We start from the raw sequence: 27549 nt of genomic DNA on the forward strand, positions 1-27549 counted from the left end.
CTATTTATATACATTTATTCAGTTATCCTGAGACAGTAGTCTACTTTTATATGGATCCAGAGATGATATATATGTCATAACAAATACTTGCAAACTTTTAAAACAATCTTATATGTCAGGCTACTAGAAAGAGTTATTAGTAATTTAGATGTAAAGTTATTTATCAATACTTATAAAGTAGAAGACAATAAATATTTTTGAAACAGAATTTGAGAACTTTGTTGTGATGACATTAAAAGTTGAGTAAAGGCAAAAGAAATATTTTTTACCCAGTGAGAGGTTTATTTACTCTAATTAGTTCTAATCTTAATGGTTTAAAAAGCACTGGAGGGTTTTTCTATATCTGTACACATGTAATAGTAATGAATCTATCAACTTACATTTTCCCTATCACTTAAGGAACAGTGACGGAATGTATCAGGAAGCCCTATTATTGACATGGGGATGGCACTGCAATGAATTGTTTTTACAAACACCTACAACAATTTCATTTTATGTGTAACTTTAAAAAAAGTCCTTTAAATCTATTACCACAAACATTTTAAATATATCTTGAGGATAGGAAATTCTGTCTTCTTGATGCAGCTTTTCAGCTTTGTCAATTCCTTGTAATACTTTATAGAGGGAATTAAAAATATGATATAGAGTGACCAATGTGAAATTAAACACACTACCAAACTCTGTCTTGCAAGGAGTTTATAGTCATTAATTGGCAAGGAGTACTCAAGATACAGTTGAGTTTGGAATATTTTCTTATGAGAATGAGATCCTTAAAATTAATCTTTCTAATATGTAATTTAGAAATGTATATGTTCCACTTTTTATTGTTGTTTACTAATTTTTAATCATGTCTACCGAATTGGGCAATCTATCCACTGAGTGGATATCTATATATCTGTATCCATGACTTAAATAGACATAGATATGTATATACAATCTTGCATTGAGATATGATTGTATACGTATGTCTTCAAGCTAGATGCTATAGGACATAACTATAAATGATAACAGTTGAGATACTTGGAAGTTTACAAGACACAAATGGCAAGAAAGAAGATAGTAATATAAAAAATACCATTGCCTCAATGTCTATACTCAAATACCCTAACTTTAGGCAATAAAGATCAAGAAAAAATTCCATATCAAGGAGGCAAATTTGAGACTTTGATAAAACTAATGAATCGATCATATAGCTTTCAAAGGATAAACAGTATAGAAAAAGTAGGAAAAAGGGGAGATGGAGGAAGAGAGTATGATGGAAAATAGTTGAATGAAGATCAGTAAAAGGAAAATGTAAGTGATTTTTGTCATTGGAAAATATTACAAACTTCCTGAACATAAAAAGGAAGAGTTTGAGAAACAAATAAATAGCACACATGGCACACATGGCACAAATATATAACATACCACTAATGGAAGAATTTATTTATCCAAAAAGTAGCTGGAGCTCTTTCTCTACCAAAAGCAAGATAGCAAATAATTTCTTGACTTGTCTTAGTGACAGGCAAGTCACCTTTCAAAATATGGAGGGATCAATAAAGAGACATTCTATTCTGGATCTGATCACTAATAGGAAGATACTGGTTACTGAGAATGGGACTAATGGGAACTCTGGAGAGGAGTAAACATTCCTTTCTAGAGTTTGTGATAGAGGAGAGAAAATCCAGACAAAGTCTGAAAAGAAACCTATATTTTTGTAAAGCATCTTTTAATGGGTTCAGAGAAAAATATGTAAGTTCACATGGCTAAAGAGTTACAAGACAGTCATTCCAGGAGGAATAGGATATTCTCATGAATAAAATTCTGGATACAAAGGAAATATTTCCAATAGAAAGAAAAATGAGATCTGTCTGAGGAAACCAAAATAGAAGATGTGAAATATTCTTATTTTGAATTTGGCTACAAAAAGAAAAAAACAACTTCACAAATATAAGATTGCTCTTAAAATGCAGTTTTACTGGTCTTAATAAACTCAAATGAATCAGCAATGCAACATGGCAGCCAAAAAAGCTAATTTACTCTTAAGCTGCAATAAATGAAGCATAACCTCCAGAGACTTTATCTAGAATATTGAGTTCATTTCTGGGAGCTGTGGTTTCAATACATTTAGAAGTTGGAGAATGTCCAGAGGAGAACAAAGAGGATGGATGGTACATGGCCTCATGTCATATGAAGATCAGTTTGAAGGCACTGAGAGTATGTTTATCCTAGAGAACAGATGCCTTAGGAGAGAAATGAAAGTTAACTTCATATTTCCGAAGGACTATTTTATGAAAAAGATTTAGTTCTAAAGAACTAGGGACAATGGGTATAAATTACAAAAAATAAAAATATATTTTTGATGTGAGGAAAAACTTCCTAAAAATTGGAAGTGCCCACACGTTTAATAATGGTTTGCTTTAAGAGGTGGCTTACTCACTGGAGGACTTCAGTAGAGTCTGGCTTGAACACTTGTTATATGTTAATGGGAATCATTTAGTATGTAGTTTTGACTAAATGGCCATTTTAAGCCCTTTATAATTCTTAAATTGTGTGATCCCATGAGATGTTGCTTTTAGTCCTTTCAGAGAATACATGTATTTCACATTTCTTTATTATTTGATTGATTCCTAGATGTACAAGGAGTAGCCCCAAAACATCCTATAGATAAGAGGGTCCAGGAATTTGTTTTATTTCTAATATTTTGATAATGGTATTTCACTCTAATTGGTTTTCCTATTTGTCTCATTTTTATGTACTTAAAATATTTTAAGAAGAAATCCACACATTCTATCAGATTATCAAAGGAGTCCAAGACCCAAAAGATTAAGAACTCAGGATATATGTATACATAGAGATATGTACATAGGGGTGTGTGTGTGTGTGTGTACATATGTATAAACCACAAAAGAGACTTGATATCCTCTTGCAAATTTGAAGAATATGCCAGTCATACTTCTATTTATTTATTTAGTTGTTTATTTATAGAACCTTTACCTTCAGTTTGGGAGTCAATATTGTGTATTGGCTCCAAGGCAGAAGAGTGGTAAGGGCAGGCAATGAGGGTTAAGTAACTTGCCCAGGGTCACAAAGCTGGGAAGTGCCTGAGGCCAGCTTTAAACCCAGGACCTCCTATCTCTAGGCCTGGCTCTCAATCCACTAAGCCACATAGCTGCCCCCCAGTCATACTTTTAGCCACAACATTGATTAAAAAACAAAATGAGACAGTATAGGGCTAAGTGTCACATTGGTATGTAGATACTTTAAGAGAATATCTCCAATATGTTGGCAAAGTTTACTTCCAATGGAGGATTAGTGGAAAATTTGAATAAATAATATACAAAAAATGGGCATACATGTATTCAGGTTGGTATTAAGTATTTTCAAACAGTTGTACATGCACTTGGTTTCTTCTCATGACTAAAATGAACCTAAGAGGGAGTATTTTGTTGGCATGAATCTTTCTGAGTTGATCCGTGCTTCCTCATTGAAATGGGTAACACATTCATTGTTTCTAAATTCTAAGCCAAAGGATGATAAGTTCAAAATTTGATTGGTTACCTAATAACTTGCCTTTTTCATGTCTTAGAGCAATACTTAAAAATCGTTTTGCAGTTGTGCAATCCTTTGTTTTTTTGATATTATACATATCCCTTATATGGTAGGAATGACAGGCTAGTCACATGCCAAGAGAAATTAGGGAAAGTCTCTGATATGTGGTGTAGATTCCCTGGAAAGACCTTATGGGAAGATACAGACAGGAGTCCCACAGAACAGGCAGGAACAAATGGTTTGTGTGGTGTTCATTTCATGAACAGGCACCAAGAACTCTTCATGCTAATGCAATGAAATTCAATAAATATTGATTAAGTACTCATCCTTACTTCATTTAGATAGACACAATTGCTAGATTACTTGTTTTAAACACTAATTTTAGTTAATTTTTCTACTTTGAGAAATTTAAGAATTTTTGCCACCTCACCTGAGAAAAGCGAAGATAGATTTAGAGTTTTACCAACCAAAGGTTGAAGTTACTACACTAGATGATATTGATATAAAGCCTGAAAAAGAAAGTCAACAACACAAACTTTCTAAACTTCTGATAACTGAGTACTTAACTAATGGATCCAAAGTTTATGTATGGGATATTCAATTTCTTCATTTTTCTTCAAAAATGACAGCAAAATATGCAAGAAGAAGACATTCTATTAAGAATTTGATTTTCACTAGTGGAAGAACTGATTGCCATTCTGAGGATCTAAGTTCAAATTCTCGCTCTGACACTTATTTTGTGCATAATACAATTTTGGACATTGTTGATAATGTCTAATGTTCATATCAAAATCTATGGTCCTATAATCCTTTTTTCCATCACTCATTGATTAATATTCAAAGAACATGTATTCCTTTCTGGAAAATGGGAATTAATAAATACTTTATTATGAACCTATTTTTGTTGAGGGTAATTTTTTGTTAGTTGTTTGGTTGTTCAGTTATGTCTGACTCTTCGTGACCTCAAAGACCAATTTTTTCTTGGCAAATATACTGGAATAGTCTGGCATTCCTTTCAGCAGTTTTTGTGCAGGCAAGCATTAAATGACTTGCCCAGAGACACACAGCTAGTTAAGTGTTTGAGGTCAGATTTGAAATCTGGACTTTCTGATTCCAAGACCAATGATCTATGTACTGTATCACCAACCTGCTTGTTAATTTAAGTAATACTAAATATTATGATAGCAATTATCATTATGTGGAATGACTAATTGAAGAGCTCTTACTCCACTATGATAATATGATAATAGTGAGTTTTTTAAGGCAAATCTTTACAGTTTATTATAGTCATTGAGAAATTTCCTACCTATAATCACCATTTCTCTAATTTGGATTCTTAGAAGGGGAAATGTGTCTTGAATTATGACTGGTATCTTGACTTTTATTCTTTTTCCTTATAATCCAGCCAGGGTAATTTTCCTAAAATCTTTCTCTAATGTATTAGTCTTTTGTTGAAAAAATGTATATATTATTGCCTTGCAGATACGGTTCTTACTCTATCTTGGGATGCAAAGGTTTGTCAAATGAATTAATTTTCTCCTAGTTGTCCACTGTTTCTAGAAAGAAAATAAGACTTTTAATTAGAGTATATATACTATTATGTTTTATTTTTAAAATCTGAAAATATACTTAAAACAAAGAGAATGGCAATGTACACTGACAATATAAAAGCCATAATAATTTGGTACTACCAAAACCTTCTCTGAGTGTAAAGAGGTTGTATTAAGTGAGCAGAATGAGTTTGAACTAGTAAACCATGAAACCAATTGTCTCACTTCGTCCATCCCCTGAGATAAAAAGGAATCTACCTGGTTTTGCTGGCCTTTTGAATTTCTTGATTTATAACTTGAATCTTAGTCTTGCTAAATAAGTTTTACTGAATGTTTGTGCATATAAAAGCTCTGTTATTAAATATCATATTTTTTTCATGGTACCTACCAATACTTTTTCAGTTACTTGGTCCTCTCAACCATGATTTACCTTAGGACACTAAATATTGATGAGGTAAACATAAGCTTTCCTCCTTTAACAAACTTAAAAATGTGTGTGTGTGTGTGTGTGTGTGTGTGTGTGTGTGTGTGTGTGTGTGTGTGTGTGTGAAGAATATGTAGTAAGACCCCCAAATGGAAAGTGGATGCCTTTGGAAAACTTCTAAGAGGGCATGGACAAAAAAAAATGCATACAGGATGAAACAGTATGGATAGGTTCTGACTGGCACAACTAGAGGAAGTACTCACTTTGGTAAGATCACACATCTGCTGACATATGAGTCTTGTAACATACACACATACACAATGACTCTTCATACATACCCATCACTCTTCTTTAGCAAATAACCCTTCTTCTCACTGCCATACTCCTTATTGCCCTGAAGCTGATGCATACTGTACCCTCCTTGCCTGCTCTGGGAATCCTGTGTAAGAAGAAACCATGAAAAAAAGAAAAATTACAAACAACTCAAATGCTTTGGCACCATCGAGTTCAGCTACAACATACCCACTTGCTCCACATTAAACACATACACATTAACTGTTGGGCTTGGGGAAAGACTTTTGAGACTGTAGCATCCAGGCAAGTCTGCTCATTTTCCAGATGATAAAATTGAGAATCAGAGCAGGGAAATTTGCCTGACCTAAACTTAGGGCAATGTACTTTTGGGAAAAGATTATTAGGCTAGGGGTAACTAGGTCTGGATTGAAAACTGCCACCTGTGTCCTTAAGTCCCTAAACTTTTGGAACCCTAAGTTTTCATCTAAAATAATAATAATAATAATAATAATAATAAAGGCTCAATATCAATAATACTTTCCCCACTTATCGCGTAAGGCTGTTATAAGGAATGCAATTTATATAAAGTGTTCTATAAAAGAAAGTATAGGTGGTAGATCTTATTTAATGCTAGTGCATTCACTCTATTAATTACCAACAATATATTCTGCCTATATCCTATTTGTACAAACTTTTCTGCATGTTGTCTACCTCACTGGACTATGAGTTTCTTGTGAGCTAGGATTATCTTTTGACTTTCTGTGTATCCTTAGCCCTTAGTACCATGCCTGACACACAAAAGGTCTTCCTTATTGATTGATTGATATGAGACCAGTTCTCCTGATGTATAATTTGGAGCTTTTCCACTCCTTTAAGATATGTTTAATTTCACTATAACTCAAAAAAAGAAAATAAATGAAAGTAATTCTATATTTTTAGACTATTCGTGCTTACTTAGCACTGCCAACGCTATCTCTGTAAAAGAGGCAGTGGAAAAAAGGGTTGGTGAAATATCTATGGACCCTTAAAAATGTTATGAACCTGGAAATTTTTTTAAAATTTAGAAAATTTTATCTCTTCTCCTACAAACAACACCCCATTACAAAAGCTGCATTTAGTGAAAGTCACTTGAGTAAAAATAACTTAAGTAATTCAGAATCTTTTCCACAAAATTGTGTTTCATAAGTAATGATGCTATAAAAGACATTTAGAAATTGCTTTCTTAAAAAAACTTTAGAAATAAGAAATACAAATACAAGAGAATCCATGACAAAAGGAGAAAGATCTATATTTGCTTTCTAGTTGAAAGGTGGCAATAGGTTTAATAAAATGGCAAAGGCATATCATTCCAAAGGATATGGAAAGAATGCTGGGTTTAGAGTTAGGAGATCTGGATTCAAGTTCTCACTGCTACTTATTTGTTTGACCTTGGGTAATTTAATTTATCTATCTGGGTCTCAGTTTCCTTGGCTATGAAAGGAAGGAAGTTTGACTAGAAGATTCCTAAGATCTTTCTACATTCTAACATTCAGTCATTTGTAGTTAAGTCTATTAAGGGGTTCTGTAAGAATTCTACTACACTGTGACTTCCAAAAAGGCAAAAATTTTGTCTTTAACTAAATTTGACAATTCTCTCAGAGCCTAGAACAATGCTCTTAACCCAGCAGACAATAATTAAGCAATAAATGTTGACTGAATATTTCAGGAATGAAAGTCTAAATACAAAAAGTGAATAAATCCAAACACATGGGAAGTTCTAATACAGTATAATGAGCACTGATAAAAACCGAGTGAGGAAATTTGGGCCCTAGACCTGGCATTTCAGTCCTTTCTGAGCCTCACATTCCTCACAAAAGGTTGGACTAACTGACATTTAAGCTCCCTTCCAGCTTGAACATGCTATGATTCAATGACTGTTAGAATTCCTTATGCATAATTTACACATCTATAAATAAGTATAATTTTACATCGACATCTGGATTGATGTTATAACAGCATTTCCTCTTCCCCACCATTGAATTAATACAAATATCCTTCAGGAAAATGAAAGAAACAGAGAAACAATCTTTCATAAAAGAACAAGAAATTTGATGACAGAAATATCAATAGAAAAATAAAGGCTCACAAAAAATATTGACTTACTCTCCTAGACTTCGATCGGGAAAGGCAGAAGCAACAGAGGAAAGAAAAAGCAAAGAATTTGAAAAGAGAATTAATTTTTTTAATTCCCCAATGATTATATGTAGTATCCTCTTATTAATGCATATTGAAAACACCTTTATAACGAACTAACCAAAAACCTCAGTCATAACCCATTTTATTTTCATATTCCTTAGAGATATTATATTTTTTCCCTTATGGACTAACAAAAACAGAATTCAATAGATTTGTAGGACTTCATCCTCAACTCCAACTCACCAAATAGGAATACAAAAAAATCTGATCGAAGAAACAATCTGAAAATATTTGTTTTACCAAAGTGGTTCATGAACCTTAATGTAAGAAATGTGAACCCAGCCACAAAAACAGACAAGCAAAAAAACCATAAATACAAACACAATAAAAACAAAACACCAGTCAGAAGCACAAGTTTTTTTTTGTTTGTTTTTTGTTTTTTAATCCAATGACAGGGGGCAGCTGGGTGGCTCAGTGGATTGAGAGCCAGGCCAAAAGATGGGAGGTCCTAGGTTCAAATCTGGCCTCAGACACTTCCCAGCTGTGTGACCCTGGGCAAGTCACTTAATCCCCATTACCTAGCCCTTACCACTCTTCTGCCTTGAGACCAATACACAGTATTGATTCTAAGAACAACGACAGTTAAAAATAATACCAGGAGAAGGCTTCTTTGCTTTTTAAAAATAAATATAGGATATCTTTTCTTGATGTTGAAAAGGTGAAGGTAGATTAATGTAGGAAATAAAGTCCACTACTGATTAATCACTGGTATATGTAGCTTACGATATATATACATATATATATATATATGTATTTTTTTAATGCCTCATAATGCCTCAATGGCTTCCTACCTCTAGATCCAATCTATGTATTCTCCAAGAATACAAAGAAACTTTAATAGCACAGTCAAAAAGTATTTAAGAAGACAAAATATCTCTCTGTGTGTGTGTATATATATACATTATATATACATATACAATACACACACACATATATATTCTGAACTATGTTTCAGAATCAAATAGAAATTATTTTTGCATGTAATATTTAGAATCAATCATATTACTACTTTTCTCTATTAGGTGGATGAGCGCTGATGGCATATTCTACATGAAAATTGAACCTACAGCATTTAAGATCTCACTTGAATACTTCTTTTAGAAGAGTTTTCTAGAGAAAATATGTCCCTGATTCTCTTCAGCTCAACTGCTTGGCTGAAGTAATGTGGGGGTTTCAAGAAGCCCATAAAGGAATGAGAGTTGGAACTGGCAGTTGTAATAAGAACTATTGCCCTCTAGTTTTCATATAGTTTTTATAGTTTTAAGTTATGCATTCAACCTGGATATGTAGCAGTTTTTCTCAGTAAAAGATGTAATAGGGATACAATAGGAAAAAGGAATAAAAGAGTTAAGAATTCCTGTAAGGCTGATCTTAATTGATGGTATCACTCTTAGTAAGCCTAAGTGATAACTGGACTATAAAGAATCATGAAGGTTTTTCTAGCCCTAACATTCTATTAGAGATACAGATTCTTTTACAGAAGTAGAAACTTATTCTGATAACAAGAAAAATGGATATTTATGAATGAGGCAGTAGGGGCAAAGGAGGTATGATGATAAAGAAATCTAATGATAACACTTTAAATCTAACAAATTCATATGAATCATACTTGAATGTATATTTGAATTTAGTAAATATCTTTGCCAATTTCATCTTCTCCCAAGCAATTAAATAAATTTCTAAATACTCCTTGGTTATTAGTACCTTTTAAAGCAGGTTCCCTTCTCTCAGAAAAAATATTTTCTCTTTTTTCTAATAACACCCCCTCAACATATTCCCTGCATCTGAATAGTTTAAAATTGTATATCTATAACATCTGTGTGCTATTCCTCCTTTCTCTCCACACCCTGAACAGAATCCTATGTGTTATAAATAGATGCCCTCATTTCCTTCACAAAACTTGCATATTGCATCAAACTTGTTCTACTTGGTACTAAAAGGACAGCAGCAGGACCCATCAATGGAGACATGGAAGGTAAGAGTTCGGCTCAGTATAAGGAAAAACATCCTGATAATAAAAGTTGTTCACAAATGGAATGGCCTTTGTAACTCATTAGCTCCCTTCTATCTATCAAGGGGAGATGTTCATGGAAAGCCCAAATGACTACTAGTCGAAATGTTTATGAAGGGACTCAGGCTTAAAAACATAGATAAAATGAACTTGGAAGTCCCTTCCTACTCTGAAGTTCTATCAGAAACTGTAAACTATAATATTTGTTTATGTCCAAGACAGATCTTTTGTGCCTTTAGAATATTAATGCTCTAAATAAAATGTTGATTTCTGAATATCAAATATAACCAAGTGTTCTTTGTATCGTCAACTAACAGAAACATTAATTGTAAATGCACTTCTCAACATTCTTCTAAAGAGAACAAAGTAACCAAAAGACAGGCTTTGTTTTCTGGAACTTGTCTGTTAATTTTGGGCAGGATAGAAGCAATAAATCCAAAGCCTCCTGGCATGAACTCTCTTAAATTAACTACTAATGGCTTTATAGCCTAGAAAAGCAATACCAATAATTATTTGTGTATTTTGAGAAATGAGGGCCATTCAACCTATTCAGCAATCTGGTACTTTTAAATGATGGTGTGTCGTTTTTGTTTTTCCTTTCATGAACATCAGGTTCTCAGGGAATTCTTAGCTTTAAACTTTTTTTTTTAATGGAAGGGGTGAAAAGTCATTCTTAATCCTTTTGCTAAGAAAAAATAGGCTTTCAGTAAATAGAAATGCAAATTAAAAAAATGTTCTTCAATAAGAAAGTCTGGGCTAAAGGAAATGTTCAACTTTGCTAAGCCCTAAGAGACATTTGGTCATCTCAGCAACATCAGCCAAGGATGCACAGCATGGTGTTTACAAAGTGCCAGTCATGATAGAAGACAACTGGAGCACAAATCTTGATTTCCATTTCCTCACTTATATTAGTAATGCTATCTAACCATTAGTATTACTTTCTCGGTTGGAAAATGTAATAAACTAATGGACCAATTGTTATGCTTGGGATCTCTAGTTTTAAAGCTGCATGTGAATTCAAATTAATAGTCTTAATGGAGAATAAGTGTTTCTCGTCTTTCCCTACGGAACTCTATTTTTTTAAAGTACAGGATTTTCTAGTGGAGTTTAGAATTTCTAACCTATGGTATGGAGTTTTATAAAGGGGCCCTCTTGCAAATTTAAGTATTTCTTTTTCACGAAATCTTTTCTGATTCCCTAAGTATTATCTCTTCTTCATCTGACTGTATAGTTTTGTACTCCAAGAATTCCTCTCATTTAATATCTGTACTCTAATTTGTGTTATAATTATCTATGCACACTATCTTATTTCAACTGGATTGTAACCACTGTGATAGCAAGAGCCATCCAATATCTAAGTATCTTTTCTACTTCCTAGTAGAGTCCTTGTACAATGTAGCTATCTCATAAATGATGAATGGATGAATGAAACTGTGAAACCACATATTGTACTCACTGCTAGCAATCAATCAATAGCGAATCAATTAAAAACATTAATTAGGCACTGAATATGTGCAAAAGTAGTAACTTCCATTTTAATAGGGGACGCAATGAATATTGCAGATTTGTTGGAACTATGGCAAAAAAATCAAAGAAATAGTCTTTGCTTTCAAGGAAAATAGGTTCTATTGAGTACATATGCATAGATGAGAATTAATACAAGGTTATTGTGGTTGGGGCTTAGTAGTGCCAGCAACTAAAGGTTAAAGAGAAGAGTTGGGTACTATCTTGGCACCTGAGCTGAGACTTGAAAGATTTTAAAAGATGGATTTGAGGAAGAAGCACATTCAGTTTGTAGGATGAATTATCAGATACTAAATTTGACTTGGAACATGATTATTCAGAATAGCATTTTTCAGACTCTTAAAATAGTTATGTACTAATTAGGTTTAAACATTTTTTAAAGTTTTGGTTTATTACTAATGCCTGAGATTATTAACTGAGTAGACCATCTGCCAAAAGACAATCAAAACTTATTTGAATATTTCAACATGTAAAGTTTGGCTGAAAGAAAATCTGGGATTCCAATTTCTAACTATTCTGATGTATCACTGAGGTCTTTTCTATCTGAATATTTTTAGTGACAAAGTATATAAAGAATTCAACCAGGGATCTCTTAGTGTACAGGTAAAACATAATTCCATTTATAAAATGTGATTTATACAACTTTTCAGGAAGCTATCTGTTATATAAAACAAGGTACATATACTAGCCCTATAAACTTGAATTTATAACAAGTAAAGCTTCCTTTCATGAGAACTATTCTCAGCAACTTACATTTTCCTCATTCCTATAGCTTCCTATTTTTCCTCTTCTGCCCCTCCAAATCCCAGTTATCCTTCAAGGTCTAGCTCAAGCCTTGCTTCCTTTCATGAATTCTTCCAAAAATGTTCCAAGCCACACTGATCTTTCCCTTCCTTTATTTTACTAGCACTTGTAATAGGAACCACATAATTTTGTCTTGATTAGATATCCTATTGCACTGTGCTTTGATTGTTTCCTGCGTATAAGTCTTGCTTCCCAAATAAGATTTAAAGTTCTTCAGGTCAGGGTAAGGCATTTTTCATTTTTTACTTCTTTTTAACTCAAAAAATTTGCATAAATCAAAGGTTTTTAAACTGGAATCTAATTCTCTCTCTTTCTCTGTCTCTGTCTCTCTCTTCCTGTCTCTCTGTGTCTCTCTCTTCTCCTCTCCTTCTATCTTAGAATCAATACTGTCTGTGTATTAATTCCAAGGCAGAAGAGCAGTAAGGGCTAAGCAATGAAGGTTCAGTAACTTGTCCAGGGCCATGCAGTAAGGAAGTATCGGAGGCCAAATTTGAACCCAGGACCTCTGTATCTAGGTTAGACTCTCAATCCACTGAGACACCTAGCTGCCCCCAAAATTACTGTTGTTTAGTCATTTCAGTAGTGTACAACTCTCTTTGTGACCCCATTTTGGGTTTTCATTACAAAGATACTGGAGTGGTTTGCCATTTCTTTCTCTGGCTCATTTTACAGATGAGGAAACTAAGGCAAAAAGGGTTAAGTGACTTGCCCAGGGTCTCACAGCTAGTGTATGTCTGAAGTCATATTTGAACTCAGGTTCTCCTGACTTTAGGGCCAGCACTCTATACTCGGAACCACCAGGCTACCCAAATTGTTTTTCAGTATAATTGGTTTCATTTGTAATCCTCTGTTCTATTCGAAACATTTAAAATGTTATTTTAAGATGCCAATAAACTTTAGTAGATTTTCAAATGAGCCATGACACAAAAAAGGTTAAGAACACCGGTAGAGATGGGGAGTTCTTCAAGATGCTCTGTTTGTGCTGACCTTATGCTGCTTTTCTATAATCACTTTCAAAAATTTAGTCCAACTATCCACATAGGAAAAGCCAAGTGGAAGAAGACTACTTATCATCCAGACTCTGACATAATTTTATGGAAAACTTGTAGAGCTCATCCATGAGTATAGTTATCATAGATGAACACTGCCTGGAATCAGACAGGAGGAAGAAAGTTGTTTATATTGCCTTGGGGCAAAGTTCTTTTAATGACTCCCCCAAGCTCTTCCCTGAAGTAAAAGCTGATCTTTTAAATACCAGTTTTATTGTATGGCTATAAGACATGAAACACTAAAAATGCTAAAGAATAGAAATGAAAAATAGATTACCTAAAGGGCAATAGAGAGCTGCACAATGGATGTGATCAAGGCGTAACACATTTCAAAGAAAGAATTATTGAGAAGTGATATAAAGGGTGTCATAAAAAAGTATGAATAGGGGGCAGCTGGGTAGCTCAGTGGAGTGAGAGTCAGGCCTAGAGACAGGAGGTCCTAGGTTCAAACCCGGCCTCAGCCACTTCCCAGCTGTGTGACCCTGGGCAAGTCACTTGACCCCCATTGCCCACCCTTACCACTCTTCCACCTATGAGACAATACACCGAAGTACAAGGGTTTAAAAAAATGTATGAATAAAAAAGATGGACTAATCATGTAGCAAGAATGAGAGACAACTTTGGAGAATCTATATGCTACACTAGTATTCTTTTGATTATCAAAAGAAAATAAGGAATTGCACCAGCATATTGGGTAAACTCCGTGCAGCACACATAGGAGGACAAGGACAAGAACTGAAGATGAATAAGAAGAGATGGATTATAATTTTCATAGTTGGAGGGAATGTCCGGGTCAATGAAATCACATATCTGTTGGAGAGTTAGTGGAAGTGACCAAGGAATCACTAATCAATTTGACGAACTCTTCCATTGACCTCATAAATTAAAGGTTCATTGTTTGAAGCTAAGCACAGTGGGCACCTTCACATGGAATGTGATCATTTTTGCTTTCTCCATACTGACTTGTCACATATCAGAAACTTGTCCTACCTACTGATAACTGACTGAAAATCAGCTTCCTCTACCTATAAAAGGGAGTAGATCCATCTCTTGCTCTCTTGAAAAATGCCTTTTCATTTTGTATTTTCTTTCAGAATATATCTAGAAGCTGTGGGAAAGGAATTTCTTCCTTTCCTACAGCCTTCAACCCAAGAACAATCTGATGGCAACTTGTAGCAGAAGCACATGGCAGAATCAGATATATGCATTTCTATTTGATCTGAGAAATGAGTTCCACCTTTGAATTTTGAGATTTTGAGCACCATATCTTCTAGAATGCAGAATGCCTCTTGGAGAAAGAAAAAGGCAAGAAAGTTGCTGAAAAGCATCCTATTTGGAGAGCAAAGTCAATTCAGAGAGCTGAATAGCAAAGCTATTTAGACAGTGCAAGTCTGATGAAGAGGGAATGTTTGTTTAGTAGCCCTAAAATATGTATACGTCCTAAAGGAAATCTAAGTCACATGATTTTGAAGGTAATGTCTACGACCTTATGGCAAAAGGGATTATATGAAAATGTCTATATATTTCTGAAATACATCTCCAAATTCTCCTTGTTCTTGGGGCTGAAAGAGTGGGATATTTGAGTGTTTATAGATTTTATACATCTATTTATGGGCTCCTGAGTCCTTTTGTCTTTTGCAATTATTTTTTTCATGCAAGGGAGATTAAAACTACCTCATACCTGACTAATATTCATTTAGTACTCTCAATAGCTAAATGGGAACAGGGGACCTCTTTCCTTATATCTGAGGAAACCTAGGCATCAACTCTACCTTTAGTATATGGGAAAACTTTTCTGGAGCAAGTTTTAGTGGGGACAGTAAGCCAAAGAGATATAAGTCCTGATATGTCAGACCTCTAGGATTATACTCAGCCTTTGTGAACTAAGAGTCCTTTGAGAGAAGAGAGAAGGATCCTGAATTATAGGTTATAGGATTGTTTCAGTATTGCATCCCAATGTCTAATATAGTTTTAAGCATGTAAAAGGTACTCAACAAAAAGTACAATAAACTAATGCTATATGTTTTTAAAGATAGCTAGCAGTTTATGCCAGTCTCTACAAGTTACTTAGAATCACTTACTTTTATAAATAACAACCATAATAACTCCTACTTCTATAGGAATTTAAGGTTTCAGAGTGCTTTTTTTTAAAACAACACTGGGAAGATAGTTAGTACAAATACTATGATTCCTATCTTAGACACAAGGAAAGTGAGGACAGGGTGGTTAATTAATGTTATCATAGTCATAAATCAGTAAATATTGGAGCCAAGATTCAGATGCAGGTCTTTTCCAATATGGTTCAATGGTAATAATAACAACAATAACAACATTAGCTAGCATTTATATATTGTTTTAAGGTTTGCAAAGTGCTTTATGAAAGTTATGTCATTTGATCCTTACCACAGCCCTGTAGGTGCTATTATCAACATTTTATAGGGAGGAAACCGAGGACTAGAGAGGTTAAATGATTTGTCCAAGGTCACAAAAGTGGTAAGAGTCTAAAGAATATTTTGAATTGAGGTCTTCTTTTTTCAAGTCTAGGGCCTTATACCCTGGGCTACTAGCTGTCTTAGGATCTGGAGTCAAAGGACCTAAGTGATCACAAGCAAGTCACTTAACTTCCTTGGGCTTCAGTTTCTTAATTTGTGAAATGACCTCTAAGGTCTCTTCTAGTTCAATCATTTATTAAGTTTCTACCATATTCTAGGTACTAATGCTTTTAGGCAAACAAACACACAAAGGCAAAAGTCAGTCTATGCTCTAAAGAAACAAACAATGTAATGGGAGAGGTAACATGAAAACTATATATCAACAAAATATACCAGATAAATTGGAAATAATCAACAGAAGTGGGGATAAAGAGAAGCTTCTTATAAGAGGTAAGACTTTTGCTGGAACTTGAAGGAAGCCAGAAAAGTTAGGAGATAGAGATAAGGAGGTAGAACATTCAAGGCAAAGGGGTCAGCTACTGAAAATGCCCAAAGTCAGGAGATGGAATGTCTTGTAAGAGGATGAGCAAGGAGGTCAGGGTCACTCGATCACAGAGTATGTTGGGGGGTGGTGGTGGTTGGTAAAGTGTACTATAACCTAAAAGGCTATAGATTATGAAAGGGCTATAGATCAAAAAGAGGATTTTATATTTGATTTTGAAGGGAATAGGGAGCTGGTGGAGTTTACTGAGTGGGGAGTGGGGTTGGTGAATGACATGGCGAGACATCTTTTAGGAAGATCATTTTGGCAGCTGAGAGGAGGATGGGGGAAGAGGCTTGGGGCAGGGGGATCCACCAGCTGGCTTATTGTAGTAATTCAGGTTAAAAATGACAGGATTTGGCAACAGATTAGGTCTGAAGAGTGGAAAAAAGGAGTCAAAGATGATACTTAGGTTGCAAGCCTGGGTCACTGGGAGAATGATATCTTCAGGAATAAGAAGAAGTAGGGGAAATGTAAGTTTAAGGAGAAAGATAAAGTTTTGGACATGACGAGTTTAAGATGTTCGTGGCACATCCAGTGTGAGATGTTCAACAGGCAGTTGGAGATTCCAAGAATGGATATCAGAAGAGAGGTTAAATAGAACTGAGAATCATTAACACAGAGGTAACTGAATCCATAGATGCTAATGAGATCACCAAGTGAAATAATATAGAAGAAGATGGCCCAGAATAGAGGGATTCTCATAATCCGATAACTCTTTTTCATTTCAAGTCACTTTTCCACTACTAATAAAGGCTTGAATGAACCAAAGCATTTTTAAAGGAAATACTTGTGCAAATGGAATAATCCTTTGGCCATGTGAATATGTAAGATGATTAGACAACCTCATTTTGTGGTCTAAACCAGGTATCTAGCTGCCTCACACTTCTCTTAAAGCTCTAAAAGGGGTCAAAAGCTGTGGTAGAAGAACTTCTAAGTGTAATTGTTTTGTGAATCATTGCAGCTAAACTAAGTTGATGGTTGGACATATTCATTTTTTATCAAACTTCTATGGTATAGCAGTACCTTAGAAATTTAGAGGCAAAAATTGCTTTCTTTTCAGCATTAAATATATATTCCCAATTCTCAGTGTAGGAGGAGGTATCAACCATCTATTTAACTTCCTGTAACTTTCTCATGATCCTTTAGAAGGCACAGAATGGACTAAAAAACATCATTGATATTGGGCATAAACATCTATTGGAAATCGTAGTTCTTCTAACAAACCAAGATTTACAAACCTGATACTATAGAATCTGAATAGGAAAGGGACTTGTAGGTCATCTAGGAAACATGTAGCTAAACAGATATTTTTATCTGTTTACAATATGCTCAACAAGTAGAGGCTCTTCATGAAAATCTTCAGGGATTAGATACTTACTACCTTCCATGACAACCCACTTCTGTATAACTCAAATTGGCAAGGAATTTTTCTTTATAGCAATAAGAAAAATCATCCAGTAATTTTCTTCTATTTCTTCTCCTCTGAGGCTAAGCAGACTAAATCTCAGTGCTCTTCTACAGGTCTACTCTTCTAATATTTAAATACTTGAGATTATAATTAAAGCAGACACTCAATCTCTGCCTCTTCTGCTTCTCACTCTGATATACAAAGAGATGATGACTTTAAATATAGATTGTGTTGTGAAACATAGGTAGAAAAACGGAAGAATTTATTCCTTCTATTTATCGACTTTTAGCATGTGATCTTATTAGAAATGACTTCTGGCCTAATATATCCTGTGATTTAAAATTCAGTTCTATGTTATGTCTTCCTCCTTTATCAGTAAATTATTTTTCTTCTGTTCCATGGCCATAGACTCTATTCCAAACCTGGCCAAATTTCCCTGATCATAAGGAGAACAAAATATACAATAAAGCCATTACGTTTATGGAAGGCAAAACATACATACCCTACTTTGGGTACAGCCAAAAGTTCTCCTTACATTCATTATTTTCTTTGTGGAGACTATCACCTTGAATTCCATGAATATAGAAATCAGGGTCTCTAAGATATTTTTGTGTGAAGCAGGTTTAGGATATTTACTCTACCTTTAAGTTTTTTTTATTAGATGGTTAAAAACCAAGATTGTGTTCAATAACATGTTTAATTCCTGGCTATCTACAAAATGTGAAACTTTCTGTACTTTCAATGAGCTGAAGTAGGAAAAAGAAACACTATGTTTCCCCAGGGGGCTGTTTCCAGGCAACAAGTGGGCACAACGCCCTGTACTTGGAAGGCATAGGTGACCAACAACCAACATCTCTGACTGTTGCATAAACTGTACTGTCCCAATTTGTGGCTGGTTAAGAGGGAGGACAAAGTAGGGCGTGGGAAGCACTAACAAGAGGGGTACAACAATGGAGACTATTGTAATAGCCCAGGGTTTCTGGCTATACAGTTAATTCTCATGGTGGTGTGGTCACTGCTGTTTTCTTAAAAACAGATTTTGGAGATAAACAAACCCTGGCTCTGAGTTTGTATGTGACTATCCAATTCTACCATGACCAAAATGAGATCTGAGAAAGTGTAACTCTCACTTATACACCATTAGCCAGTCATGAATACATAGGTCACCTACTTCTTTCTGATCAAGCTGGAGAGAAGATTTTATCAAGTCTCGGAGTGCGGTAAGCTGTTTCTTTTCTTCATCCTGAGTCTGCTTTATCTGCAAAAGAAGAAATTGCTTTCATTACTTACTTCTACATTTCATAGGCCCTGTTTAATTCAACCCAATGTAATGCTCATTAAACACATCTATTAGGCAGTGCCAATTTACTAATCAAAATCAGTAATACAATGCCACTTTTAAAAATGGCACAGGTAAGCTCATGATTACTCATTTTACAAAATGTGCCAAACAGTTATGTTTTAAAGTAACCTTAAGTAGATAATGTGATATGCCTTTTCTCTAAATAACTAATCTGAGTGACCAATTAGGCTCTTAAGTGCTATTTAGCCACAATCAGGAAAATAACACCAAGAATTTATTTCATTGTTTTCAATTTTTTTAATGGGAACCCTATTACTCACTAAGCAGAAAAGTTATTTGAATTCCTATAGTAGAGCTCTTTCATAGCTTTTAAAAAAGTATATTTATTACCTACTATTCTGCATTATATTAACCAGTGATGGAAAAGAAGAGTAATATATGGAAAAGAAGAGTAATATATATAGATATATATTACTCTTCTTTTCCATCACTGGAAATATGTAGCTTTCCAGAGAGATATGCTTCAAATTAAGTTTTAAGAAGCATATATAAATGGAAGGTATCATTTTATTAGAAATAATGGTGGAGCATTATTCAATCACAGGGACTCCTAGCCATGCTATATTGCCTGCCTTCAACATCATGGGCACTAAAACTAAGGATTTACTCATTTTGTTTCTTCTTCAAAGAAAGTCAAAGGGCTCGTACTGTTAACAGGAGAACAATAAGCCTGTATTGCAACTACATCAGGAATATACATCAGTTTACAACTATTAGGCACATGAGAAAACTGGTATGTAAACTGCACATACCATTTGCCCATGTAATATACCACTACTGGGGTCTGTATCCCAAAGAGATAATAAAAAAGGAGAAAGGACTTACTTATACAAACATATTTAGAGCTGCTCTTTTTGTAGTGGCAAAGAATTGGAAATTGAGGGGATGTCCCTCAATTGAGGAATGGCTGAACAAATTGTGGTACATGTTGGTGATGGAATACTATTGTGTTATAAGAAATGATAAGCAAGATGATTTTAGAAAAACCTGGAAAGATCTTCAGGAATGGATGCAGAGCAAAATAACAGAACCAGGAGAACAACGTACACAGTAATAGCAATATTGTATGTTGATTATCTGCAAAAACGTGACTACTCTCAGCAATGCAATGATCTGGAACAATCCTGAAAGATTTATGATGGGGAATGTTATCTACCTGCAGAGAAAGAACTATTGGAATCATATTTTGCATCAGTGTATTTATAGTTTTATTTTAGAGTTTTAGTTATGAGTTTGTTCTTACAATAATGACCAATAGGGAACTGTGTTTTGCATTACAACAAAAAGAAAATTAAAAAGAGAAAAAGAAAAAAGAAGACTGGTATGTGTATGCTGGTCATTGATGGCCTCACTAATTAAGTTGAGCCTGAAAGCCTATTTTCTCAAGGTGTACATTGACAAGTCACTAAACCGTGAAGTTGTTGTCATTAATTCTACGTCTTTTTGCTACTGAATCCAATTGACAAGTGGTGTTTATCCTCAAGTATGTTAAAAGCCATTTCACAAATAACTTACATTATATAAATCAGCAGCCAGCTTTTCAATGTACTGTTTCAATTTGTCTGCTGTTTTTAAGCCATCCTGAAAAAAGCTACAATGAAAAACACATGTGATTTACCAATATTAAAAAAACAAAAACAGAATGAAAATGATCACATTGCAAAATTGGAAAACAAAATTTATATACATTTTAAAGCTGAAAACATGGAGGTCTGGTAAAGTTAGGTAGCTTGTCATAGTTTACACAAGATATCATAACAAGAATATAAGTACTACTAAAATTCAGGAATCCTGTCTCTTGAGTGAGCATGCATTCCACTATACCATTACATCAACTCATTTAGAGAGAGAAATGTACAATTATCCTCCTATTAACTACAGCCTGAATGCTCATCTGAATGCTCAGATTTGGGAGATACTCTTCTTTTTTAAGGCTAGAAAAAAATAAAATTGCATAGAAATCCAACACTTGTAGTTGTGTAGTTTATATATAGTTATATAGTCTATTGTTAGAGAATTTGATTCAAAGGAATAATTTCCAGGGTCTGATCTTGATTCCACATAGTCTCCTTTCCTTTCAAAATCTAAAGTAAGGTCTGAAAAGACTGTGCAGTATCATGGACAGACCACTGGCTCTAGATTCAGAGGACCAATGTTCAAATCCTGCCTCTAATACTTGTTGCCCGTGTGACTTTGGGGAAATTGCTCAAACTCTATGGGCCTCAGTTTCCTCATTTAATAAAGTAAGCAGACAAGATTCCTTATGAAGTTCTTTAACTAATAGTTTCAGAGGAAACACACAGATCAATACAGAGTAAAAGAAATAAATATATGCTGAGTAATTCGTGAGTGTCTCTGTTTAAAGTACTGTCTTCTCTAATTGGTTTTAAAAGCCTTTCACAACTTGGTCCCCTAACCTATCTGTCCAAACTTATATATTTTATTCCCCTTTACAGCTGTCTAGGCAAACTGTCTTCTCTAATATTCCATCTCCTGCCTGCAATGCACTCCCTCCTCCCCACTCTACTGTGTAGAAAGTTTTACTTCCGTCATGACTTATGTTTAAAATTACATTCTACTTCCTAAGCCCTCCAACTACCAGTCCCCTTCCCCTGAAACTTTCTTGTAATATATCTGATGTATACTATATATTCTTTTTTTTTTTTGTAAACCCTTACCTTCTGTCTTGGAGCCAAAGAAGCAGAAGAGTGGTAAGGGCTAGGCAATGGGGGTCAAGTGACTTGCCCAGGGTCACACAGCTGGGACGTATCTGAGGTCATATTTCAACCCAAGTCCTCCCATCTCTAGGCCTGGGTCTCAATCCATCGAGGTACCCAGCTGCCCCTATTCTATATATTCTTAAGGTACGAGCATGCTATCTTCCCAAGAGACTATAAGCTCCTTGTGGGCAAAGTCTATATAATTTTTAGTGTTTCTCATCACTAGCACTTTGCACAGCCAGTGGCCCATCATAGGTATCTGATGAGTTCTTATTGATTGAGGTGATTTTGATTTATGATCCACATGGTAAAACATTTCATTCAAGGTGTTACTTTAGGGGAATCATATCTAGAGAAATGTACTAAAAAGATGAAAAGAATGAAGCCAGGGTTAACTAAACCTATAATGTAAGGTTCTATTCTATTCTAAGGTCTTTGCTCTATAATTACTTTTGTAAGGGTGTTTCTTTTTATCTCTGATATGGAGGTAATTTTGCCTCAATAACAATAGTTATTATATAGTATTGTATAGAAGTAATAATAATAATAATACTATAATGATGATGAGATACATGCCATCCCTATTTTCATGTCTCTAGTTGTATCAAGAATACTTTCAAATAAGCCAAGAAGATGTGGTTAAATTCCAATATTTTAACTCAACTATGAAGAGCAGTTATTTAATACACCCATAATAACTCATAAAACATTAATTATGAAATAAGAATAGTAACTTGTAACTTCCAGGACCGTTTCTATCTCAATCTTACAAAAGATGAGAATAGTTAGATGATGATGATGATATTAATAATTATAATAATAATAATCATAGCAGACACTTAAATAATGCTCATAAGTTTGTAAAGCCTCTATCATCTCATTGTCCCTCCCAATAACCATGTAAGGCAGTTAGTACTATTATCTTCACCTTACAGAAGAAGAAAGACAAGTAAGGTGACTTACCCAGGATCAGAGAAGTATTTGAAAAAAGATCTGAATTCAGGTCTTCCTGACCACAACTCCAACAATCTGTCTATGATGTTCATTATCTCACCAAACAGGGGCTTGGAATAAAGGTAGATTCTATCTAAAGCACATTATAAGTAGCAGAGAAGAGGGAGTAAGGGGATATTAAGGATTTGTGGATTGGAGAAAATTAAGAGGAAAATAGAGCAATTTCCTTTCTGTGTAAGAGACGGGAAATTAATATTCAAATAGATCAATCCCTTCTTCCCGGTGGAGAGGAGAGGAAGACTAATTTGTAGGAGATAGCTTAGAACGAAGACTCATCTGTAAGCTTGGGGGCTTGTCAGGATTATCTTTTCTAGTTCATTCCTACTTTTAATTTCTTTGATTCTGTGAGAAACAAGAAAGGGATTACATGAAAGCATCCAGCAAAAACAAGGATTGAACTGTGTAGACACGACTCAATAATGTAACAGTGATTCTACTAAACCCCAAAGAACCTAATAACAGAGCTGACATTATATCATTGCCACTATGGCCTCACTATCACGAAGAGCTAGAAATTGAGGATGTTGGGGCAGCTAACCTAGGGATGGGAGGCCCTGGGTTCAAATATGGTCTTAGATAATTCCTAGCTGTAAGATCCTGGACAAATAACTTAACTCCCATTGCCTACCCCTTACTGCTCTTCTGCCTTGCAACTGATGCTTAGCATCAATTCCAAGATAGAAGGTAAGAGTTAAAAAAGAGATAGAGGATGTTACAAGGAGAGGAAGCTCAGAGCCCATGCAACTCAACCATGTCATTTCAAGAGAAGGCTACAAAAGGCCAGAGGGGTGAGGTTATTTGCCCACTAATAAGACACAGCCAGTATTGAACCTAGGTCTCTTCTTTAGTTCTTGATTATTCTATTAAAGGAGGACATGAAATAATTTTGCCATAAAAACACAAATACTATCTTAAGGGGTTCAGCTTAAAGCCACTAGGCTTCTCTCTCTGCTAATATCCAATAAGTACAATAACATTTATGTCTTCCAAAAGCTCTATTGTGACTCATCTTGGCATGGAAGCAACACTGGGGACTTTAAGGATAGGTGAGACTAGTATGTGCTACGGTAGACTGGAATATGCTGGAAAGGCTTTGAATAAACTCCCAGGGGAACCAAGTTTGCTATCAAAAGAGCCATGGGGCAGCTGGGTAGCTCAGTGGATTGAGAGCCAGGCCTAGAGATGGGAGGTCCTAGGTTCAAATCCAGCCTCAGACACTTCCAAGCTGTGTGACCCTGGGCAAGTCACCCCCATTGCCCACTCTTACCACTCTTCCACCAAGGAGCCAATACATAGAACTTAAGGGTTAAAAAAAAAGATCCACCAAGCTAAGTACAAAGAGGTTTACCACCAAAATGTGGGTTACTAAATAATTAATTCTTTGGCCATGGTTATTCAAATGAACAACCAACAAAATGTAAGAAAATATTTTCAATAAAACCAAACATCATCACCATGTCCCAAGAAATTTAAACAAGTCTTTATCTACAATATGATGAGAATTATGTGTACCAACACTAAGCCAAGATCTTCCTTATTTATCTGACACTTGGGTCAAAAAGGATGACATTAGTCTTTAAAGGCATATTTTGAGAGGACTTTTAAAGTGTTTTAATGGCATAGGCTGATAAAACATTTTCATCTGGAAATCAATCAGCTGGTATACTATTAGGTTCTAAATCAATACACAATGTTGTTTTGTTATAATAAGTTAAAGACAGGATAGCAAAGCAATAAGTTTCTGACACGATCATAAGTCTGTTCTGAACTAAATACAATTGATTAAATGTCTTAATATGACTGGCACTTCAGCTCCAAATGAATCTTCAATTTGGAAATTATTTTTACATCAATGTGATCAAATTAAACTTTTTTTTGAAGCTATGTTGTCTTTCATAGTGAACAACAATGATGAGGAAAGGAAAGCATTACATTTAGTTCCCATAGTTTTATAACCATAGGAAAAAAAATAACTGTTTTCAGCCCCCTCCCTCTTCACATTTATCTCCTGGATTGGCTTTAAATTACCTAGTATTTGGAAAAGCTCAGGAGGTTGAAAATTAAACTTTAGAGACACTATTATCAGAGAGTATCATGAACATTATTTGCCAAATTAAAAACATACACAAAATGAAGCTCAGAAAATGACTCTCCAATGAATCAGTTGTTACTTCATTTTGAAAATCTAATTTATAAGCTCATGACTTTGACTAAATTAGATATTGATTCCAAGGCAGTCTAAGTTACTTAGTGACATTTCTTCTCAAACCCATCCTGTAAAACTCCAGGAAAACCTACAGTCATATACCCTATGTCACCATGGTATTTAAAAACCATAATGGTGGTTTAGAGAATAACTAATTATTTTCCTTTGTTCAAATACTGCACAATGCCCTTTGATTCTAAAGGAAAAGATGAGTGGTTTCTATGCTTCAGCTTACAAAGCTAGTAGAGCATTCCTGAGAAAACTAAAAAGGTTCTCCTCTAAGTTTATGGACAACAGAGTTCTACGTTCTAGTTGTTATGAAGTTTACTAACCAGTCCCCTGTGAAAACCTGAAAAGTCTGGAAATCAGGGGTTAGATGAGGGTTGCCTATTTATTTATAGAGGAGGAAGGGATAGATTTTTCTTTTGGAATAAAATATTTTTATTGACACTGCTCTCTCATCATTTCAGTTCTATAATGGCAAACATATGCTTCTTTACAAAAGCATTAAAGTATGTTTTTCTATAAATTATCAGATCTTCATAGGATATCAGAGGCAGAAGGAAAATTAGAGGCTACTTATTTCAATCTATACCTGAATACAAATTTCTCTGCATGTGGATGACAAGTGGTGATCCTAATGACCTCTAATGAGGGGAAACCCACTATGTCCAGAGGAAGCAAATTCAACGTAGGGATAAGTAATTATTAATAGATTCCCTGCTCCTCTCCCCATATCTAGCTTATATTTGACTCTTTGTAATGCCTCCCCATTGCTTCTAGTTCTGCCCTTGGGGAAAAGAAGAATAAACTGAATCTCTCATCCATGTGCAGCTTCTCAAATACTTTGAAAGCAGCTATTTTATCTTCCTCATGTCTTTCCTTTTCTAGGCTAAACATACCTAGTTCCTTTAAACATCCCCTTTGGACATGCTCTCAAGGACCTACCTTTCTGACTACATCCCACATGGATGCCTATACTCTAATAAAAGATATAAGATGGCAGAAAGGCATATTTCAGCTTTTCATGTAAGAAAAAAGTTCCTAACAATGATAACTAAGTTAAAATCCTGTTTCAGATGCTTACTAGCCAAGTGACCCCTGGGAAAATCCTTTAACCTTTTAATCTCAATTTCTTTATCTGTAAAACAGGGATAAGTATAAGACTTATTATACCTAATAATGAATACCTAATAATAATAATGTCCACTTGGTAGCTCAGTGAATGGAGTGCTAGACTGTGAGCCAAGAAGACCTGAATTCAATTACAGCCAGACACTTACTAGCTGTGTGACCCTGGGCAAGTCACTCAATTTTTGTTTGCCTCAGTTCATTTTTAAAATGAGATGGAGAAGCAAATGGCAAACCACCCCATCTTTGCCAAGAAAGCTTCATGGACAATTCTGGCATGCTATGGTCCCCAGAGGCACAAAGAATCAGACATGACTGAATAATAATGAATAACAACAACAACAACAATAATAACAGATGTTCTGAAGAAGTGAAAAGTATATGTAAAGAGTTATACAAATCTTATAGCATTATAAAAATGTTAATTGTTACTATTATTATTTTCCCCCAATGGAATCTTTAAGAGGCAGCCAGATGACAGCTTGTTAGGAAACATCTTTTCAGTTACAGGTTAGACTAGGTGGCCTCTGAGATTTAGCCAACAGATATTAATTGGTTCCCTCCAGTGCAGGAGGATTCAATGAAGCTTTGACTTTAATCAGTTATCCTTCTTTGATTCTGAAAATATTTTTTTCTGTTAAATTTTGTCCCTTTAAAAAATATTTGTATTCTCCTCCCCTTTTTTTGAAGGGGAAAGGGAGAGTGGGCTATCAATCTATTTTTTTACACATTCCTAACAAACTCTACTCAATAGTCCACAGGATTCAGATCTCAAAGGAAAACCCCCAAATTTGAAGAATTGGAAAAGTGTTTCTAAAGAATTGCAAAGCAGAAAAGTGAGTGGGCCATTTATTGCTAGAAATATGTATGCAATAAAATGTTTCTAAAAAAACCAGAAACTAATAAAAAGCTTGTTTGAAAAAAATTCCACTCGTAAAAACCAAATAGACCTTTAAAGGTCCAAGATGCCACATCTCAGAACACTTTTGAACCATTCCCCAGATCAGAAAGAAAAATATGGGATAAAGGTTAACTGGAGCTTCCAGATAACAGAAAGTTCTCTTCCTAATGTAAATTAATAACATATTTTTTACCCCCTGCTATATCAATTATATTTGATTGCCTTAGAAAACTGTTAAATGCTCATAATTTTTTAACTAGAAGTGTATTGTTTCTATGTTATTATTCTATGTCATTAATATGCTATATTAATATTTTATTGTGCTATTAGTATATTTTTGTGCTATTTAAATAGGATATTGAACTAATAAGCATGAGATATTAAAAATAACCACAGCTGGTTGGTTGC

The 27549-nt window shown here is 34.7% G+C and overlaps 1 protein-coding gene across 1 annotated transcript in view; it reads right to left on the bottom strand.

Annotated features, from left to right (window-relative positions):
- ASAP1 (ArfGAP with SH3 domain, ankyrin repeat and PH domain 1) overlaps nt 1-27549 on the bottom strand; it is a 400440-nt gene that overhangs the window by 106565 nt on the left and 266326 nt on the right. The window contains 4 exon segments of the mRNA XM_044669204.1: nt 5844-5944; nt 7942-7950; nt 18978-19064; nt 20685-20760. Of these exon segments, the coding sequence (XP_044525139.1) occupies nt 5844-5944; nt 7942-7950; nt 18978-19064; nt 20685-20760 (273 nt within the window).

Source organism: Gracilinanus agilis, chromosome 1 (assembly GCF_016433145.1).
Source record: "Gracilinanus agilis isolate LMUSP501 chromosome 1, AgileGrace, whole genome shotgun sequence".
Classification (NCBI taxonomy): Eukaryota; Metazoa; Chordata; class Mammalia; order Didelphimorphia; family Didelphidae; genus Gracilinanus; species Gracilinanus agilis.